The sequence below is a fragment of the Eleginops maclovinus genome, chromosome 12 (assembly GCF_036324505.1).
Source record: "Eleginops maclovinus isolate JMC-PN-2008 ecotype Puerto Natales chromosome 12, JC_Emac_rtc_rv5, whole genome shotgun sequence".
NCBI lineage: Eukaryota > Metazoa > Chordata > Actinopteri > Perciformes > Eleginopidae > Eleginops > Eleginops maclovinus.
This window is the reverse complement of record NC_086360.1, coordinates 24,348,485-24,370,495: the sequence shown is the minus strand read 5'-3', so window position 1 is coordinate 24,370,495 and position 22,011 is coordinate 24,348,485. Positions and strand designations below refer to the sequence as shown.

The window sequence follows — 22,011 nt, the reverse complement described above, 5'->3', positions numbered from 1 at the left end:
ATATCTTTATTGACTTACAGGCGAACAGTAGTGACATCACTGAGGTCCTATGTTTATCTATAGGGACATCACAAACAGTCGGAGTTCATCACAGGAGGCAGCGTGGTTCATTTATCAAACAATATCTGCAGTGACTGATACTGTGGAAAATATGCTTTTATCTGAAAATATAATTCATTCTTGATAACAGTAAGACTGAGGGCAGTGAATGAGGAATAGACCTGAAAGTGATGGAATATTGTCAGACGGATCAGAAATCATCCCAGTTTGTGCAAAGCTCCGATCCCTCAGTGTAATGACTGCACGATGCAGTGCTGTCCACAGGATCCTTCATCTGAAAGACAGTTCAAACAATAAATACAGAGCTATATTTATAACAACAGTGATCAAATAGCAGAAACAAAGCCAAACTAAACATGTCTTACTTTGGGAATAATTGGAGGGTTTAGCGTGCCTTTACAGAGTCCGTCCCAGTTGAATCCTTCAAACCATCTGATTGAAAAGGGAGAATCACATGCTTTTAATACGTGTTTTCAAGTGCAGTCGTCTGTGTTCTTCAGGGCACTAAAGCTGTCGTCTTACTTGTGCTTCTGAATGTCCTTGGCCCCATTTCTGTGACTGCCCAGTCTCTCAGAGGGATTGGTCCTTGGTGATGGTAAGCAAACAAAAACACACAAATAAATAAACTATGAATTAACATTTCGGGTTGTGTTTAAACTATAAGAGGTATTTATAAAATATAACATAAACAAAAGTGTGAGACGGTTAAAAGTGGTGTTAGTGTTTGTCTGAGAAAGCATGATAGCTTTCACATTGTAATTCATGGTGTCTAGCAAGTCATGTTTACACCACCTGCACAGTTTCTTGATGAGACTTGAGGCGCTTTTGCTGATGGTTTTAGGGAAGTCTATCTGATCGATGCCACGAATGGTTGCAGAGAGAATATTTATCGGCTCAGCTTCACTGAACGGGAGCCTGGAGAGGAAAACAAGAGCCTGTCACTGCAGGAAGATTGAACCTGAGATGGAGAAAATAGAAGAGCTGCATTTAACTGTGAAACTTACCAACCACTCAGAAGTTCAAACACTAAAACGCCAAGAGACCAGAAGTCAGCAGAAGTACTGTGGCCTTTGTTCAAGATGATTTCAGGTGCCATGTAACCCGGTGTGCCGCAGAACGTCCAGGTTTTCTTACCCACCTCAACCTTCTTCAGACACCTGGAACCAATCTAAAAAACGTGGATGTAAATTGAAAAAAACTACAATTTCACTTTGAAAATCCCCAAATTATTATGTAAACAAAGCAGTACCAGTTTGGCAGAGCCATGCTCATCCAGAACAACATTTTCTGGCTTTACATCTCTATAGACGACACCCCGACAGTGAAGAAAGGTCAAGGCTTCAACAACACAAGCTGTGTAAAACCTGGCACTGCAGTCGTCCAAGCATCCTCTGAAACAGAATGTGCACAAAATAAATGCATGATTTAGTCAGATGTAATACATCAAACTGCATAGTGATGAAAGTATCTATAAATATTTATCAGTAGGTTGACAAAGTGTCTTGCATCTTCTTTTATACAAAAATCCTTACTTATCTTTAAGTAGGTTGCATAAATCCCCACCAAGACAAGCTTCTGTCAGGATGTACAGGCACTCTGTATCTCTAAATATTTTATGAAGCCTACAGCAACACACATATAGAAACATGTTAGAGAACATTTACATATCATGTAATCACAACAGTCCTGATAGATACCTGCTGAAGGACACACACCTGGCTATGAATGGACAATGAGCCTCCAATAGGATGCGCCCTTCTCTCAGGATGTGCTCTCGTTGACCACTGTTGAGGATCAGCTTCTTTTTAAGGACCCTCATGGCATAAAGACACTTGATGTTGCTCTTTAGTTGCACCTGACAGGGAGGGAAATCAATAGATTACATTATAGAAACATGGAATTTGGAGCAGGCAGCTGCATAGGGGCATCTGTGTCATTTTGTGTGATCTATCCTTACCAGCTCTACGTGACCAAACTCCCCAACAGCCAGGGGACAGACAATCTGGAAATCACTTAAAGTGGAAGATGAGACGAGATCGGGGCCCTTGTCCAACCTGTTCACAAGCAAAACACGGGCAAGCTTTTACTTTGTGTTTTTTAAGAGCAGGTCACATGTTTTTGTTGTGGAAAATAGGGTTTTAAAGCTCCTCACTCTATGGTGGATTCTTGGCTTTGCTTCACCTCATGACTGCAGTCAAATACCAACCCACCCAGGATGTCTTTGAAAGTCCTGAAACACATGAATATTCTTCAAATCTCTGGATAAGCCCTTCGACTGAGTATTGAGTGGCAAATTATTCAGTAGTTGACACAAAATATCCACTTACTCCCTGTCTATGACCAAGCATGTAACTTCAGCTGCAGCAACCACATTCACAGTGCGAACATCCTCTCTGAGAAGAAGAACATCATATTATTATTGCACAAAAAATAATATATTTGGGGCCAGCTCCTCCCCTTCAACACCGAGCTTGGACCCCCTGTGTCCCCCCTCCACAAGAACAATTTATGATTATACAATTTGTGAAAGTGTTGCAGCAAAGAATGTGATGTAACCTGGGCCAAAGTTGAAAAGTTTTTCAATAATTTAATTTAATAAAAATGTAATTAAGTTACTGAAAGAAATTCTGTTAATTAAAGAAATACCAAGAAATAAAATAGAATAAAATAAAGGTTTGGCCATTTTATGTTTTCTCAGTGCACTGTGACTTTATACTAAACTAAAAAAGGTTAAGAATGAGCACTGTCTTTGTTTCCTTTGTCCCCTAATAGATGTGCATTAAATAACTGGTTAAATAATTGGACTGCAGATACCATCTTGCACCTTATGCATGCATTATCTTAAAGTGTACCATTCCTCCTTACCCCCACAGAGCTTTCTCTCCAAACCACTCTCTCTCAGACAGCTTAGAGAGGACAATCTGCTCTTCATGGCCTGCCTTCTTTTCTGTCACATTTACCTGGAAAGCACCAGATAGGGAGGTAATGAAAAAGAGGTCTTGCTGGGGAGCAATGTGGAAAAGCACCAAAGTCAATTATCACTGAGTAATGCAATTTATAAAGCAGCTCTGACATTTTGTCGTCCACAATCTTTTTTCTCTAAAAGCTTTGTCTCATCCGTGCAGCAGGCAGAGAGCATCAAACTATACCTGGCCTTTGGTAATGATATAAAAGGTGTCTCCTGTGGCCCCAGCTCGAATGATGTAGTCCCCTTCGCTGTAGTGTGTCTAGGGATCATAAATCACAGAGGAGCAAAGTGTAGAAGATGATTTAAAAACTCTGTTACAGATGTAAAGATGAAGCAACATAACAAAGGAGGCTCCGTCCTGATTCTGCTCTAGCACTGGCTTGTTAACTGATACCAAACAAAGAAGGCTGAAGCAAAAGATTCTGTAAACAATCATGTTTACACACGTTGCATCTGTGTGCACACATAATCTATCAGATGCATTCTGTTTGAAGAACCACTGATTGCTTTAATGTAATCTGTACCTCCTCCATCAGATCAGACATTTTCATGATGACATCCTCCGGCAAAGACTGCAGGAAGGGAATGCTGCAGAAACAGAAAGTCACTGACAGGTTTGCAAAGAGTTTTCTACAGAGAAACATGTCATAGAAATGTTAATATTTCAGTCAGCGTCAAAGGCCTGAAATCAGCCATGTGGTGACAGACAACACGTTGACCCTGGTGATACTGAGGCTGGAATACAAAGCAGCTTTCCAGGCCGGCTCCGTGTCAAATGAAGTGTATCGGTTCAGTGTTTACCTGCTAAGCAGCTGCATTGCATGAGAAAGGCTGTTGAGACCGCTCTGCATAAGTATAGTCTGGTAGCTTTTGCGATCGATAACCCACAGCTTGCAGTCCATCTGTGCTGTAGCTCAAAAGACAGAAAAAGTGATGCAGGTTGTCATGGAAAAACAAATCAAATATTATTGAAACAGCTCTGTAAAACACGAGTATGTGGATTGAATGCAGGATCAGCTCCTTAAGAGCAGACTCTGTTAGAATAAAAATAAATGTAAGAGCTCAGTTTCTTACTGACACTTTTAATATAAATTGAATCTAATTTCCTCCAATTGTATGTCTCTTTCTTTATAATGGATATTAAAAGAGGGGCTTGTGAATTAATGATGACCCTTATTGATGAATTCACTGAAGCTTCCTGCAAACAGAAGTAGACGTCCTCCAGACGGTCTAATGAGATCCTCCGTCTGATACTGTGGAGCAGAACTGATATCTCAAATCCCTCCAAATGGGAATACCAAATCAGTCTAACATAATGCGCTGTGGATGTGACAAGCAATTCAAATAGGATGAGAAATAATAACAAATATTGCATTTCATGTGCTAATGCATGTAATGCTTTGCCCTGAAGTGTGTGTGATTCTTTTGAACTCACGCAAATAGTAATGTTGAATTGTTTTGCTACATTATTAAAATGTATTTAACTGATTCTCTGATAAAATAGTCCAAGCCCAAAAATGAAGACATTCGGTCATTGCATAAGTCAGGATATGCCAACTCATTGAATCAGTTCTCATACTTTGTCAAGATTATTTTATGCTGCAATAGAAATGGAGGATGAAGGCCTCTTTATTTGTCACACAGTCAAATTGGACCTCTGCATTTAACCTATCCCAGTATTAGGAGCAGTGGGCAGCTATTGTACAGCGCCGGAGGAGCAGTCTGGGGCCTTGCTCAAGGGCACCACTTTAATGCCCCAGAGGTGAACTCAGACCTCACCAAGGACCAGTCCAAACTTCAGATTTAGGTCTGTTCGGGGACTTGAACCGGTGACCCTACGGTTCCCAAGTCCCTACAGACTGAGCCACTTCTTCAATTCTATTAGACTTAGTAATAATAATACACAATATCTATAAAACGCTTTTCCCAGTCCTCAAAGGCACTTGTCAATGTTTCCTGAATTATTGAATTTCTCTTTGCTGTAATCTTGACCTTCAATAATGAAAGGGAATATCTGAAGCCTTGGTTCTACCAATGATAAACCAGTCCTGTCAAATAGCTGTGATTCCCAATACAGTGCTGCATGTACAGTCCCGCCTACATTGCGTGTAGTTGTTATTATTTTGCTTTGCATTTCTGTAAAACATTCCTCTCTTTTTTCTTCACTGCATTGCAATGCCATGGTCTGTTAACAAAGGACAGTACAAACACTTGTGTGATGTGAAAGTGGGAATCTATCGCAACCAAATTCCCAGCTACAGTGATGTGTAACTTTGTACTATTAAAATGTATGTAAGTAATACAGTCACTAATTTTGAGAAACAAACTAAGGATTTTAGAGATGTTACAGCTAATGCAGATAACTATTGCATTAACTGCTATTTGTACGAATTGTTTCCAGAATACCACTGACTGCGATGCAAAAGCTGAGGGTGTTTTTATAAATATACCAAAGTGACTGAGGAGGATAAACATTGCTCTCGAAGAAAAAATGTTCTGACGTTTTCTGCAGTTAATCATTTTCCCACCTTGAATTTCCAGCCTGATGATAAAGCCCAGTTTTCACCTGCACCTTTATCACTCACAATGAAAGAGAGCACGAGCAGAAGCCGTATTGATTGTCTCAGATGGCAACAATGGAGAAAAAAAGTAATTTGAAGGGAAGAATAGAGATAAATAAAGTGGGCCTTGAACAGATCTGAGGGACGGGCTGACAGAAATGTACATGGAACAAAGGACAGCAGACCGCCGACATGAGAGAAAAGTACATAGCAGTTCATAGGAATTGGTTGAAAGTAGAAAAAGCAGGAGAAAAAGGGAATGAGATGCTTAGGGACCAAACAAGGCAAATAAATGGATTTTTCAATTTGAACCGATCCTCGCCATCTTCACAGACTATTTATTTGTTAAACCAGGTCAGATGCTAGGAACCTTTTCCCTCAAGACTCTGTGATCAGACGCTAGAAGGAAATGACAACACTCTAAAGAATATCACACATTTTTCACATCAGAAATATGTTTATAATAGGTTATGATCCAACCACGAGAGGAGTGAATTGAATAGGCTACTTGGCAATATTTGTGAAAATTCTGTTACGGTATTTTGGATTGGAGGGAGGGACATAGCAGTCAGAAGCTGTAGCTGCAGTTAAGCAGAAAAGATTTTAAATTCCTTACATCTCTGAGAAAACTGTTTGAAGCTTTGGTGTTGTCTAGGATCTCAAAGGGTCTTTGATTTTAAATTCAAAGGACGTCTGTAAGAGACCACCGCCAGACATTCGCCTGCCTGTGATATTCTCAAAAACAAGAATTATTTTAATCCCCACAAAGTCAAATCTAATTAAAGTAAAAGTCCACCAGTGGTACAGTGCAACACACCTCCAGCGATGTCTGCATGCAAATATAAAAACACGAACGTGCTTTATACCTGAGACAGAGTAGGTGTGTGTGCAGTTGTAGAGGAGAGCCAGCTCTCCAAACATGTCTTCTGGCTCAATCGTGAGAAGCTTCAAGCCGTCTTTTGTCACATCCAGGCGCCCTTCTATTCACAAACACACAGAAACAGAGCCTGTTGCAACACATGGAGCTGTTATGTGGTGTGTTGTTCTGTCAGGAAATGTATCGAGACTGTTGAGAACCCTCGGCTGTCTGAACAAACTACTAATTTGCAATCCTCCCCAAGCGAATCAAGGCCACTACCTTTCTCTTGTTAGGATGACAAGCGAAAAATAGCGATCAGCCACTCTCCATTAGCTGACACATTACAAATGCAGCCAGATTCCTGAGGACAATCAGGCGCTGATGAACTCCCTCTCTACGAGCAGGACCTCTTTTCTCCTGTCTTTTTCCTCAAGTTGACATTTAAACACAAAGCACATCAATTTGGGTCCCTTGTTATCCCAAGTGGCTCCCCTTGTCTTGCTCAAACGTGCAATTCTCCCATCACTGTCTTTGAGTGCAGTGTCATATTACCGTCTAATCAAATTGTGAGCCAGCAGGAAGAAGACAAAATAACATACAAAGATAAAATGAAACCAATCCTTTCATATGGTGTCATTAAGCACCTGTCATCTCAAGGAAATGTTAATAAATATCCTCAAGGATGATTAATGCTAGCAATTGTAAGAAGGAAGTGATTTACCTTCTAGAACATAAGCCTGAGCTCCAATGGCCCCCTCCTGAACGACGTAACAGCCCTGATTGATGGTGGAGGGACACATACAGGCTATGATGTCTCTGATTACTCCTTCGTCAAGGTTTTTCAACAAGGCGTTCTTTAAAAACGCTGCCTGAATCAGCGTCTGAGACCTAAGCGTACAAAAGGTAGGTTAGTGATGTAACATTTGAAGGCAAGTTATTTAACACCTTGAATGCAGCATTGTTTGAAAATAACTAAACATATTTATTGATTCTGAGTCATGCACTAAGCAGTAGGTGAGCCTTGAACTTTCCAGAGACGTGTGTGCTCTTACTCTTTGCTTTTATCACAGATTCTTTGTGAAACCATGGCGAGAGTCACTGGGTCCAGACTGAAGGGCTCAGAGATGACTGTTTTCCTATTGGATCTCTGCGAGTCCTCACTTTGAACTGAGCAAGCTACAGTACAGGAAAATAAATCAAAGACAGAAAGTCAGGTTTAAGGCTTGTGCTACCTGTTGATGCTTCCAAACATTGAATTTAAAATGCACCTGCACTGGCTGCAGAGGATCCTGGGAGGGAGACCGATGCTCTGTAGCGATCCAGTTCTTCCTGCAGTCTCCGGATGAGTTCATCCTTTGTATCCAACTCCAACTCTAACTCATCTATGAGTGTGTCCCTCTGGCGAAGCTCCTCAATCTTCAGTTGCAGGGCGAACTGGAGGTCCCGAAGTGTACCCATCACCTGCTAATTGAATAAGTGCAGATATATAGGGTCATACTTCATTTCATTTATTTGTATTTGATAGGGATGACGTAATTTAACATGTTCAAATACAAAGCATGAAAACTGAAGTGCTGCCCATAATGTTCAATTTCTTTCTGATTTTGAGTTGTATTAAGTCCTTTTGCAGCACCAACGTCATTTAATTCACAGTTTGACAGCTTCTTGCATCTATTTTCTGATTATTTAGAACAAAAATATTCATAATAGTAACAACACAATGGGGAATCAATAACTTAAAATGGGTTTTACTTGGATTAGAACACATAGGATAATTTGCATTATGCATTTCCACCTAAGTGCTCTATATGATAGATAGATAGATAGATAGATAGATAGATAGATAGATAGATAGATAGATAGATAGATAGATAGATAGATAGATAGATAGATAGATAGATAGATAGATAGATAGAAAAAAAACATGCTCAAGAATATTCCAATGACACAGTTTCCTCTGCCATGAAAATGAGACTATAAATCTGTCTTTGCTTTATGAGCTGCAGGACTTTGTGCAGTACTTAAATTAATTTCCAGGGTCAACACGCTGTAGGCTACATGCACAAATGGATTCATAGATACAACATGTTCATGCAATCCCTGTATTTGTCTGCTTCTTCCTCTTTTTTTGTTCCACCAATAGAACAAATAGTGTATGATTCAAGATTCACAAAAGTATGAGACAAACGCTTAACAAAGAAAGTAGCTTTGGCAGCAGAACGAGAATCAAGGGAACAGTTCAGAATAGGACAAGGTCATTGTAGACCCTTAGATCACACACACATTTAAGCAGGAATCAGACTTGTTCTTTTTTATGTTTTATTTTGGGTCGCAAAGCCCTCGGAGATATCACACGAGTTGGTAACACTTGACAACAGCGTTTCCGTTTCTGAAAGACTGATTGTAAACAAACATGCATATTCTGCTAAAATATCATTCTAAATATTTCACCGTGCACTCATAAAGCTCACATACCAGTTGCAGCCTTTCCGAAGCTGAGGAAGTCTTCCTCACTTGTCCTGGATGTGTTTGTCTGCAGGCGTCAGTCCATGCGACAGGTGCCTATCTCTCTGCAGCCGCACAACTGAGAGATGCTCCTCTCCTGCACGGGTCTGTGAGACTGGGCACAGACAGCAGGCAATCACATGACCGAGACAGTGGAGACCATCCGGGAGGCTGGAATGAGAAATGCATGGACTGAAACCCAATTGGGTCAGAGGGTCTTTGGGGTATTTCCAAAACTCCGGGGATTGGTGGGTCTCCGGAAAACTGAGCGGTGAGCATGAATAATTTCCTTCCCCAGATATTGGCTGACATGAAAGAGTTTGTTTGCTGGCTGTGGGCACTGATTAGTGGTTTTGCAATCTCCCATTTTACCTGTAGTCAGTAAAGTTGCATATTGAGAGATGCAGTATATCATAATGCATGCATAGTGGCCGAACAATTGTTACGTCTCAGTTGGAGCGATGCAAATCTATTTAAACCATCACATTTAAACCTTTTGAAACTAGTTATAGTGACAACCAATAGTCGGTTATATTGGTATACATATAGGTATATTGCCTAGTGTCTTTTTTGAGCATTCAATAAACATATACATCAGGAACAAAACAAGGTCAAGAGCAAAGATAAAGAATACAAATATTAAAATAAAAATGATAAGGACATATTGTTAAAAAATATTATAACCAATGTTTTCACTTCACTTGTCGTTTACTAGATGTGCATTTGTATTGAAAGAGTTTGTGAAGGAAAAGGAATAGTAAAGGAAGATCATTATGTGCAATGTGAAACAGCACAAAACACATAATGATAATTTTGAGTCAAATAGCTACAAGACCCAAGCAAAGACAGACAGTTTGTATTCAAAACGTTTAATAATTAGTCATTAACTTTGTTTAATTATATTTACAATTAACAAGTATGTTCATAACTTAGATAGATAGTTAGCCTACATGTGTGTTTTACAAAAAATGCTTTTCAATATTGAATCATAGTCTAACTATCTTGAGCAAAAAAAGAGAATCATAATATTTTTGGGGTGACTAATCCCGCACAGGGAGCAGTCATACCCCCCGCCCGTCAGCAGGTGGCGGTAGTGTCTCTAGAGAGCAGCAGCAACATCAGAAGAAGATGGGCCGTTGACAAGAGAGGAGACCCTGTGGCTTTTTTGAGCTAACAAAGTAACCTGATTTCAATATATTTAGTTGCTCAGCGTTTAAACGTGTTTTTGTGTTTGGTTCAGGGTTAAATTCAAAATGATCCTTACCGTGAAACCGCTTCAGGGGAAGGAATGCAGTGTACAGGTGAGTGAAGCACCGGTGATCTAGCTCTGTGCTAACCGTTAACTCCCTACTTCATTAGCAACAGTAGCTAGTCTTTATATCCATGCTAACGTTAGCTGACAGAGGTGGCCCTCCTGACTGAAGCAACCATCCACGTCGTGTTTGTGTTAAGATCTATTATATGCCCGTCAATTTATAATGAGTGTAGTTTTTAAAAGATGTAGCCGTGTCAATCCCTGCTCAGTCATGAATCTACGTAGATGTTACTCTAGCTAGCTTGTTAGCAACATCTTTAGATAGGAGATAGCAACGAAAACTACGAGAGATTCTCTTTTCTGGTTTTGGGGTTTTTATTAGTATTTTCAAGGTCAAAACACATTGGTTGAGTGTGATCTCTGTAAGTCCTTAATTGGATGGTTGTGTAGGAAAGGGAAGTCGCTACTGAGTAATATCTTAGGACAATGGTTATAGTTAGCACAGTAAAGATAAGATGTACTTTTATTGATCCCAGTTTGGGAAATGATTTTGTCACAGCAGCATGTAGACAAAATAAAAATGATAGAAAATAAACATTAACAGCAAATGTTTATATTTAAACAGTAAAAAAGAAACAAAACAGATCAGTACATATCAACAGGAAAAGATGTTCACCTAGAGTATCTCTGTTTTAATACAGATTAACAAATAGAATTGAAGTCAGTGTACTATGATAGGCCAGCCCACAACTAACACATGTAAACAATTAGTTAACAAGTTAATTAATTAAAGTTTTGAATAGATTTAAACAGTTTAAAAACTATATATAATTAAGTGAAGGGTTATTGGAAATGAAATCTTAATGATTAAGGGTTTATTCTTCTTCTTGTCTTACTCTCTAAAGTATGTGAGGTTATTTGCCTATGTATAAGTGCTGACCCCAATTTGTGCCTCATGTTCTGAATTGATAATGTTACAGTTACAGACTCGGGCTATACCATCCCTTATGAAGTATAGAAACACCCAAACCTGCTCAATAAAGAAGCAAATACACTTTATCATCATAGCGTGTGATCAAAGGGACTGCTTTAGTTTATGTGATTAGTATGTTCCTGCAATACTTTGTGTGTAGAACAATAGTCATCCTTATTATATGTAGTCTAAAGCATGTGTTTATCAAATGGGGAAGTATTTCATAATACCAGATTTAATGTTGTATCAGCCCGAGAGAACTGACTCTATATTCTAGTATTTTAAACTGCGAAAGAGATCAATATGCAATGTCTCCTGATTCATATCTGAAAGGGCAAAAGTACCTGCCCACACTCTAACATACCTGTTATCTGCTGTGTGTCAGTGCCTATGGGTCTCTCCTATTATAGGCCATATTAAATGATTGTTTACCAGAAGTAGAGGTATCCTGATGCATTTGTCACTTTGGCATGTGAATTCCTAATAAATAATTCAAAAGAAAGAATTTCAGATTGGCTGCTCTCATTTAAAATGACATCACTATTCAGCTTAGGAAAGCATGTTTGCCAAATTTAATTCAGTGTGCCCACATCATCTCGTTGATCTTGCAGGTGACTGAAGACGAAAAAGTCTCCACAGTGAAGGAACTCGTATCAGAACGTCTCAACATACCAGCAAACCAGCAGCGGTTGCTCTATAAAGGGAAAGCGCTCGCAGGTAGATTTTCCAACCGTTTTCTAATCTTTGTGCAGGACTTTAATTTCCTCACTGTAATTTCTTGCACATAAATCAAACGTTTACTAATGACTGTATAATATATTGCTTTTCCTCAGATGAACACAGGCTGTGTGATTACTCCATTGGGCCAGAAGCTAAATTGAATCTGGTAATCCGTCCAGTGGGAGAGAGGACTGGCCCTTCAGGGATGGCTGCCGGCAGCAGCAGCAGCTCACAGGGGAGAGTGTGGCAGACTGTGTCCACAGTCCTGGCTAAGCACTTCAGTCCAGCAGATGCAGCAAAAGTCCATGAACAGCTTATTAAGGTATTACAATTCAATTAGTCTTAGATAAAAGGAATCACATTTTGCTAGTCCCCTCTGACGTTATTAACAGTCCACTTTCAATGTTTTTATTTGTTGCTAGCAGTGGAGGCAGCATCTCATGCCTTAGACCAATTATTATATATGTTTCATAAACAAATTGGGGGGTTGAGGTGGAAAGATAATAGAAATACATTTTCTGGCATGTTGACAGTTGATGTTTGATAATTGGTGTATTGGTTATCATTTTGACTGGCATTTTGTTTAGCCATCATAAATGCTGCTTTTACATTTAGGGACTAGATCCTCAAAAGTCTGATTACATTCTGAACAGCTCATGTCTGCTTCAAGTATGGCCAATAAATGCAGCTTTCCTTTTCTCAAATAAGAAACACTCAATCCTGAGAGACCCAACCCATGGTGTTTGGGTCAGATGTTAATTAGAGCACATTGAAGCCTGGTCAACTCAAGTGCTCATCTTTCAAAGCAATAAATCACCCAAACTACATCACTGTAAATCATGCTTTTATGAGCACTGCAAGCACTTAAGATACGGTATTAGATATTCGTTTATTTATTGTTTATGTTAAAACCATTTACTTCTGTTTATTTATGTAAAAATAAATATGGATAATATTAAAACCTCACAGCTCGTTAATACCTTGTTGAAACGTTGCAACTGGGAGGATCACATTTGGAAATCTTTGACTGACAAGTTGGTCGTAATGCATTATTAGTTTTGCTTTCTAAATCAAAGAGGTTCAAACGGGAGAATCCATTTTCTAAATTAGGACACAAGTAACGCATTGGTCTCACAGACTTGGAGTGTTGGTTAACATAACTAATCTGTGAGGAGTTTTCATTATCTTAAATCCTTCATTATTTTAGCTGCCAACTTCAGTGCTGCATTACAACAGCCCTCCCTATTTCATGGTTCATTAAAAATAAAGTAACATGGTTGAAACAGATTCTGTGCATTAACTTTAAACTTGCCGTTTCCTTATTATTATTTTTTTATAGGACTATGAGCGTTCACTTCGACAGCTCAGTCTGGATGACATTGAGCGCTTGGCGGGAAGACTGCTTCACCCTGACGGCGAGGGCATGGACACCTCGTATATGGACTGAGAATGCTTTGTTGATAGTTGCTTTTTGTGATTGTCTTTTGAGAGGTGTTTGGGGGTGTACACAAGTGTGAGGCGTGGAGAATACGGTATCAGTTTCCTAGCAGGGGGCCCAGCTGTGTGCCTAATCATTGGCTGAGTGAACACAGATATCACTGACTGTTGATTATTTCAGCAATAGGCCTTTCGTGTCCATGACCAAACGACTTGGATAAGAGCAACTTTGCATTGTTTCCTGACACAGATGTTGCCGTAATGACACAAGACCTGATCACATAATGTTTGAGTACAAAGGAGTCCCTTATGCTGTTGGTCTCACATGATCCCTGGCTGCTACAACATCCAGAGGACACTTACTTCAACTTGAGGGTATTTGTTATTAATGTATGTGCTGGTTGATGACTGAGTTTTTCATTTACAATCCATTATAAGGTAATACATATGTTTTATTCTGTTACTTACTGATGTTTATTGTATGATTTGTAAATATCATGTTTATATATGCAGACATTAAACCACAGAAAATAACTATTTTCCTGTTTTGTTCTGTGTTGATGTTGTATGTGAAATATTCATATTACCGGTAATACCACATAGTAAGACTGGGAAGAGTTCAAAAAAACAAGAAGTGGTTCAATCAAAGGAATTAATAGAAATGTGGGCCGGACCAAAAACAACCCCGGTCAACCAATCAGGTTCCAACATAGCTGATGAGTCATGTTATGACCAATCAGATTCCGGAAGAGAAATGCAGGTACCGTCTATGTGGTGAACTGACGGTTATTTATTTTGCTGCTAATTTTCGACTAACTATTTGGATAAATAGCCATGTCTTCCAGTCTTTTGGCTTTTCTCTACGCATAATGAAGAAGGAACACCTTGGTTAAGCGGGGGATATTATCAGTGGCACATTGGTAAGGTCATAATGGAGCATCGGTTGTTCTTGAGGCTAAGCTAACGTTAGCACCAAGCGAGTATATTTCATTCACTTCCTGCATAGCCAGTTAGCTTTAGCCCGCTCACATTGACTGATAATACCTCCGCTGCTGCAACATCTGGTACCATGTACTTGAAACGTTAAGCCGATGCCTTTATGCAGGATTTATAGGCGGATTTTATTTTAAAAATGACTTAATTGGATCAGGATTCGGTGCAGTGTTTATCTGACTGATGCTTGGGCGTTACACCCTCTCATCAGGACCACTTAACCTTCTGCAAAGCAAGACCGTCTTCCTCAGGGAATACCTATCTCTTCTCTTTTTTAAATATATATTTGTCAGCATTGTGTTTCGTTTGTTTTTTCTTGCTCAGACTTTAATGCATCTGATTTTAATTTAATCAGGGAAACACTCATTGTGATTTTTGGACTAGCATTTCCCTATCTCCAGAGGTGGAACAAGGACTCTTTGTAGTAGAAACACCAGAGTGCAGGAACACTCTGTTACAAGTTATGTGCTTATCAAAACTGGTTAAAGGTGAGACTAGATTGACTTACTCAATTTACTGCCGGGTAGCATGGGAAAGTCCCAACGTGTTATCGTATTGTTTATCATTAATCTATATCTGCAAGGTAACTAAAGGTACTACATAAATGTATTGGAATAGAAGTACAATATTTACCTCTGAATTGTAGTGCAGTAGAAGTACAAAGTAGAAAAATACTAGTACCTCAAAATTGTACTTAAGAATCGTACACATTCAACACAGTGTTCTCCTTTTGTTTGTCTTACTCAGACTATAATGCAGCTAACTTCATTCTCACTGTTCTTAGGGGATAAGCATGCCCCTAAATGGCAGTAGAGTTAATCTAGTTTCTGTGAGATTTACTGTCAGCTGAACTACTTTGCTCCTCTTCCTTTCTGTCAATTCATGTGTATTCATTCTCCCTTTATCAATCTAGAAAGTTTGCACAGTCTTTTGGAAGGATGGATACTCTAATTCCCACCATCAACCGGCTGCAGGAGGTCTTTCTCACAGTGGGGACGGATGTCATACAGCTCCCTCAGATAGTCGTGGTTGGAAGTCAGGTCAGTAACAAAAAGCACACAATAATTATAACCTTAATCATGATCTGTAAACCCTGCCTGGACTTTACTCTCATTACTGAAACTGTCAGGACTCTGACCTGAGTTTTTTAATTGATCATACGTTGAATATCCTATGTGTATACAAATGCTGAATTGTTCCGATCATATGTCGTAACAGAGCAGTGGAAAGAGCTCTGTTTTGGAGAGCCTGGTTGGACGGGATTTCCTGCCTCGGGGATCAGGAATAGTCACAAGACGACCCCTCGTGTTGCAACTTGTTAATGTGGCGCCTCTGCAGGAGAGACTGAAGACAGAGAATGGTACCTTTTTACATTTATACACAATTAAAATAAGACAACAGCTGTTTTGTTTATTCCTCAAAACACACAATCAAGGGGTGTAACTGTGATATACATTGTAGCACGATGCTTCTTATACAGCTCCGGAAAAAAATCAAGAGACCACTCCACATTTTCCTAAAATCTTTAGCTCTACATGTATGGCTGCAATTTCAGTGTTCTTTAAATTCCAACACAGAGAAAAATTATCAGTAGTTTAAAGAATACAATTAAAATAATAATAATAATTTCATTCAAAGAGAGAAAATGATAATGCCGAAGAGGTCTCTTTTTTTTCCGGGGCTGTATATTTGTGTAGGCATGCAGTCTGCTAGAGGTAGATCATATATGATTAGCTCTTAGGCATGGCACTTTCACTAACAGTTTGAACGGCTATCCTTGTAGAGCCTGTCTTTGCTAACATGCAATCTGTCTTCCTCTTTTTCTTCTTCACCACTGCTCCTTCAGGAAATGGGATAAAACAAAATGCCCAAATCAGCTACCCAGGTCTCTGTATATTTGGTCTCCATGGGCTTCTCTTTGTTTAGCCTTGTCTTTTCTGTTGTGATACCTCCCAACCACTCTGTTCATTCTGATCTTCATCTCTCAAGCATGTCCAGTCCATTTGTAATATTCGAGTTGACATTATGTATCCCCAAACAGTACATTTATTTTGAGACATCTCTGTAACATCACTCACTGAAATATGTCTCTTCAGGAGTCAAAGCTGACGAATGGGGTACGTTCCTGCACTGCAAGAACCAGGTATATTTACGTGCATGAATCAATTATTTAAACGCTTGCTGTCCTTGTTATTTGCTCGGTGATGGGTTTAGTTAATGCATCATTGTCACGCTTTTTTTGACAGACCTTTACAGATTTTCAGGAAATCCGTCAGGAAATTGTCACTGAGACTGAACGCACTTCAGGGGAAAACAAGGTGAGAAGAAAAGCATTACTGTAGAAGTCAGCTTTGCCTTAAATTGAGCTTTTTCACACTGCATTCATCATCTCTCTTTTCTTCCATATCCTGCAGGGAATCAGCCCTGAGCCCATATATTTGAAGATTTTCTCTCCCAAAGTCCTTAATCTCACCCTGGTTGATTTACCTGGAATAACGAAGGTATAAACTTAGCCCCTTTTTAATTGTATTTCAAACATAATAGCACTACATCATGATGATATCACAGACCAGCAGAGTATCTGTGCCGTGCTTACTGTAACGCTGTCTGCTCATTGTTGTTGACTCAGGTTCCTGTTGGAGAACAGCCAGAGGATATTGAGGCACAAGTACAAGAGATGATCTTGTCCTTCATCTCCAATCCAAACTCCCTCATCCTCGCAGTGTCCCCCGCCAACTCTGACTTGGCCACCTCTGACGCTCTGAAATTGGCGCGCGAGGTTGATCCAGATGGTAGGACATTTCGTTAGCAGGCAACACTTCTCCTCAGATTTCATTTTAATATCCTTCCTCTCCCTCCATGCGTTTTGAATCACATGCCTTGAGTGGAAATGCATTTTGAGTTATTAAATATGCACAAAGAATGCTTTATGCTCAAGTCATTTCAGGCTGTTGGACCTGCCAGTGTTTATTGTTAAGAGCCTTCTGCCTTCTGTTTGTGGTCTTAAATTGCACTCTGAATAAGAGCTTGATAGATGAGGAGAATCCGCTTGCAGTAATTGTCTGGGAGCTTCCAAATATGGCCGTAAAGTGCCTCTGTGAGTGTGTGCTAGTTACAAAATCTGTAAATGGGTCTAAATGTTTCCCTGCTGTCCTACTTTCCCATCAGGGACCTGTTTCTTTGAATACCGTATGCTTACTTTCTGTGTTCCTCAGTATAAAAGATGAATAATAAAATCCTGTATAAATATACTGATGTAAGATCTGTGTGTATGTGTGTGTGTGTTCTAGGTCGTCGAACACTGCTGGTGGTCAGTAAACTGGACCTGATGGATGCAGGGACGGACGCTCTGGAGGTCCTTCTTGGTCGAGTCATTCCAGTCAGACTCGGGATTATCGGGGTGGTTAACAGGTTTGCACTTTGCAATAACAAATGCTTTATTTTATTTATGTATTGTTTTTAGCTTCACAATAAGGTGTGTGTGTCCCTATTTCTCTGTTAATCTGATTACTCTCCCTCTACTAATTGGTGTTCCCAATAGGAGCCAGCATGACATCAATACCCAGAAAAGCCTGGAGGACTCGCTGAGGGATGAGCAGGCCTTCCTGCAGCGCCACTACCCCTCCATCGCCTCCCGGGCGAGCTCACGCTACCTGGCCAAGACCCTCAGCAGGCTGCTCATGCACCACATACGGGACTGCCTGCCAGACCTGAAAACCAGAGTGACCGTGCTCAGTGCCCAGTACCAGGCTCGGCTCAACAGCTACGGCCAGCCAGTAGAAGACCAAAGCGCCACTCTGCTTCAGATCGTCACCAAATTCGCCAGCGATTACTGCCACACCATCGAAGGGAACGGCCCGATACATCCAGACCTCAGAGCTGTGAGTCACATCACAGTAGCATCTTTATTGAATCACAAGAGTTTCTCTCTGATGATCACAGCCTTTGCTTTCTTGATTTGTCTCTGAATATTTCTCAGGCTGTCTTCTCATTTTCTCCTGTTGATGCCCGACTCAGCTTTTTATTCACATTGGTTCACAATTTAATCATGACGGTAATGTCCTTGGGGTGATGTTATTGCGAGTTGAAGTATTATCAGCATCCTCTGCTGGCCCCCTCATCTCTTACAGCTCTCTTTGCACAAGGCGATTAATTAATGTAAATAAGTACGGGGTAAATATTGACCTTTTTTTTTTTGCTTCACTGCATTACATTTTGGCACGATTAACATTTTCGACACACGGCGCTGAGCAACTGCGTTGGTGTCACAGCTGAACCTTTCTCCTCTATAGCTGCGGGGGTGCCCGGATCTGTTACATATTCCATGAGACCTTTGGACGCACTTTACAGTCCATCGACCCCCTGGGAGGGCTGACTGAGCTTGATGTCCTCACTGCCATCCGCAATGCTACGGTGAGCTTCCTCTGACTTTGTTTAATTAGTTTGATCTGAATTCTAGTCAAGGTCCCTCGTTTGGAGGAAGAGCAGGTAAATAATAGAGCTACTGTGTGTGTGTGTGTGTGTGTGCGTGTGTGTGATTTGCCCTGCAGGGTCCGCGGCCAGCTCTTTTTGTGCCCGAGGTGTCTTTTGAGTTGCTGGTGAAGCGGCAAATTAAGCGGCTGGAGGAGCCCAGTATGCGCTGTGTGGAGCTGGTTCATGAAGAGCTGCAGAGGATCATCCAGCACTGCTCCTCCTATAGCACACAGGTTAGCCAAGACATGCTAATATGTGTTTGACATTTCATTGACTTCATCCAATAAACTGACTTGGATTAGCATTAATTATGAAAGCACTAAGAGTATGTCTTTTTTTTTATCCCAAGGAGCTTCTGCGATTCCCCAAACTGCACGATTCCATTGTTGAAGTAGTGACTGGATTACTGAGGAAGCGCCTGCCGATTACTAATGACATGGTAATCCACAGCTTCGCTAAGAAAATATTTCATACTAATTAAAAAAACTAACAAGCCAAGTCCTATTATCCATTTTCATTCTGCTTTTTTCCTTTTAGGTACACAATTTAGTATCCATAGAGCTTGCCTACATCAACACGAAACATCCCGACTTCACGGATGCAGCGCAGGTCTCTGCATCTGTCAACAGTCAGCAGGTAGTTATTAGTCCCTTACAGCAGGTACCCTTATTTGTCATTTCTTCTACCAGGGTAAACGGCACAAGTCCAGTCCTGTAACCATTATTTTTCCCATCCAAACATTGGAGTTCCTTTCAAAGTCTAATTCCAGACTCCAGAAATTGCTTTGACCCTTCTGACTCCCTCTGGTTTCTTGCTGTCAGGCGGAGGCCATTGATGGAGGGAGGCGCTGGAAGAACGAGAAGGCAGTGGAAGAGAAAATCCCGGGTGCTGGCTTTGGCAGCCCCGTCAAAGGCCAGGCCATTAACCTCCTTGACACGGTGAGTGGCGGGATTAGCGGCAGGACAAAACACTTAGTGCTGAATACATTGCTCACTGTCAACATTTTCCTTTGCCTCCCTCGGCCAGGCGGTGCCCGCATCCCGCAAGCTGAGCGTGAAGGAGCAGAGGGACTGCGAGGTTATCTCTCGTCTCATCAAGTCCTACTTCCTCATCGTACGCAAAAGCATCCAGGACAGGTTGGACTGATCTCCAGAGCACCTGGGGGGGCTACTTCTCTCCCCATTTCCCTTTTTGTCCTCTACTGTTGGTCTCAGTTGTCAGGGATGCTGATTTTCGAAACTTTGTATGTTCGCAGTGTGCCCAAGACAGTGATGCACTTCCTGGTGAACTTTGTGAAAGAGCATCTGCAGAGTGAGCTGGTGGGTCAGCTCTACAAACAGCCGTTGCTGCAGGACCTGCTCATTGAGTCTCAGGACACGGCGCAGCAGAGGACCGAGGTCGCTCAAATGCTCGAGGTAAAACTGGCTGCTGGTTTTGTTCTCTGAAAAAGCCTCTCAGCCTCAAGAAATGCAAGTCATTTTTCTTTTTCGTTTATCTACTAGTTTACAGCCAGTGATTTAACCACCCTCTTTTTTAATTTTTGTCTTTATCAGGCCCTCAAGAAAGCGAACAACATCATCTGTGAGATCCGGGAGACCCATCTGTTTTAACAAGAGGAAACCAACACTTCCCTGGTCACAGGACAGCTTTGAGAGTATGAGAGTGTATGTGAGTTTACAGCACTGAGAGTGTGTGTGTGTGTGTGTGTGTGTGTGTGTGACAATGTGTGGCAGCACTACTGTTTTCTCATGGACCAATGACCATAGCACATTTAGATCTACTTTTTCCCGTTAGCTGTCACTCTGACCAGTGCCGCCGGGGCTGTCGCTTTTCACTGTGAACTTTGTGTAGCGGAGCCGATTGATCAAACACTCAAAGTGTTACTGCAAGGTTAAAATGTCAAAGAAACCGCCGTGAAACAAAATCGTTTTTTTATTTAGTGACAAAATGTATGTTGGGTTGTAAGATTATTGCTGTAAATGTGAAATGTAGATTATATGTGGATTATTTAAATTGTTCTCTAGGGTGCTTTTTTTGGGAGGGTTATCAAACTATGTTCAACTTCTAAAATTCCTCACTTTCCCAAAAAACTGGGCTTCCTCTGAGCCCCTTGAGCGGTGCTTAAACTGTGTTAGATTAGATCTGTTCCAACTTTAATCCCCTTTGTTGGAGCACTCACCTCAGATGGAAATAAAATGGAAATCCAGCTCAATCAATGCTGACTGCAATGCAACACTGAACCCCAACTATGGTCATTTGCGGAAATTAAAGTATGAATGCAGATGGTTTTTCCAGCTCTATACTGCTAATCAATGTCAGGTTCCACAGAACAAAATTACATATCGGCCCATTCCTACTGTTCACCGCTGCTCTGACTTCTTGTGTGTAGTCATGCATACATTTTCTTCCGTTTATAGGTTAGTAGGAGACGAGTTGGACAGCCCTTTAATATAGTGTGTATATAATCCATAGTTTTTGGAAGAGAAATGATCAAAAAGTTTAAGAAAAGTCAGTTTCATTGGTCCCGATTTTTAGATCCAGATGGTAATGTTCTGTCGTTCCTCTTTACTTCCTGGAGCCATTTGTTCTGCTGTTAATGACAGAAAGATAAAAAAAGTTCCCAATTACTGTCCCCGTCCCGTAGTAAGGACACTGCCCAAGTATGAGAGACTCGATGTGCATGCAGATTCATTTTCGTCTGTGCCAATTATAGTTTCATTGTGTGATATATTGCTAGACGTGTCAAATTATTCATCTTTTCTCATCTTAAACTTAAGTTGTTGTTCAGGCAGATTGTTCCCTCAAGTCCGACAGTGATTAATGTGAGTCTCGTCTTATAGCCAAAACAAATAATGTTTCTAAAAATGAGGCTTTTCAGGAAGACCTGCTCTATCGGGTACCATAACTTCTTCTGTGTGAACACAAAACCAACAGCCTGTCAGTGTGTGTCTCTGGAAGCCCTGTGTAGGTTTGCATGTGTGAGATCAGTATGCATGTGAGGACGTATGAATGGTTGCATTCTGTATATTTTGTATAATTTAAATGTATATTATTACGTGTCAACTGCCTATGAGTTCTTGCCTGCCAATATTTGTGGTACATGTTTACTGAGTAAGGTCTGCTGAGATTGAAGGAACTCATTAAACCCTGACAAAAGACACCGTGCTGAGTCTGTTTGGGTATTATTGACGACATGCAGTATGCAAT

General features: G+C 40.6%; 3 protein-coding genes across 4 annotated transcripts; 2 read left to right on the top strand and 1 right to left on the bottom strand.

Moving 5' to 3' along the window:
- Window positions 1-58: 58 nt before the first annotated feature.
- Window positions 59-9,199, bottom strand: prkg1l (protein kinase cGMP-dependent 1, like). Of its 2 annotated transcripts, none has more exons than XM_063897675.1 (20): window positions 8,924-9,199; window positions 7,717-7,912; window positions 7,501-7,624; window positions 7,170-7,336; window positions 6,456-6,569; window positions 3,830-3,935; window positions 3,553-3,616; window positions 3,210-3,287; window positions 2,926-3,020; window positions 2,388-2,453; window positions 2,213-2,308; window positions 2,018-2,114; window positions 1,776-1,915; window positions 1,593-1,682; window positions 1,310-1,451; window positions 1,065-1,228; window positions 853-975; window positions 583-645; window positions 426-492; window positions 59-334 (listed from the first exon to the last, which is right to left on the bottom strand). In XM_063897675.1, exons 2-20 carry the CDS (start codon window positions 7,904-7,906, stop codon window positions 251-253), a joined length of 2,070 nt encoding a protein of 689 aa, XP_063753745.1. In that variant the 5' UTR covers window positions 7,907-7,912; window positions 8,924-9,199; the 3' UTR covers window positions 59-250. The 2 variants fall into 2 exon arrangements, with proteins under 2 accessions (XP_063753745.1, XP_063753746.1); XM_063897676.1 differs by having other exon boundaries at window positions 2,213-2,290.
- Window positions 9,200-10,044: 845 nt separating this feature from the next.
- Window positions 10,045-13,872, top strand: ubl4a (ubiquitin like 4A). Its single transcript, XM_063897748.1, has 4 exons — window positions 10,045-10,254; window positions 11,793-11,898; window positions 12,015-12,223; window positions 13,241-13,872. Exons 1-4 carry the CDS (start codon window positions 10,207-10,209, stop codon window positions 13,346-13,348), a joined length of 471 nt encoding a protein of 156 aa, XP_063753818.1. The 5' UTR covers window positions 10,045-10,206; the 3' UTR covers window positions 13,349-13,872.
- A 192-nt stretch (window positions 13,873-14,064) lies between these two features.
- On the top strand, window positions 14,065-21,964 carry si:dkey-32e23.4 (dynamin-1-like protein). Its single transcript, XM_063897747.1, is given in 19 exon segments — window positions 14,065-14,258; window positions 15,245-15,371; window positions 15,550-15,691; window positions 16,178-16,216; window positions 16,428-16,474; window positions 16,578-16,649; window positions 16,746-16,832; window positions 16,961-17,123; window positions 17,622-17,742; window positions 17,873-18,179; window positions 18,181-18,212; window positions 18,624-18,744; window positions 18,882-19,037; window positions 19,154-19,243; window positions 19,342-19,440; window positions 19,626-19,742; window positions 19,831-19,940; window positions 20,060-20,219; window positions 20,358-21,964. Coding segments are annotated over 18 exon segments (2,022 nt in total). The 5' UTR covers window positions 14,065-14,258; window positions 15,245-15,269; the 3' UTR covers window positions 20,415-21,964.
- The last annotated feature ends 47 nt before the right edge of the window (window positions 21,965-22,011 follow it).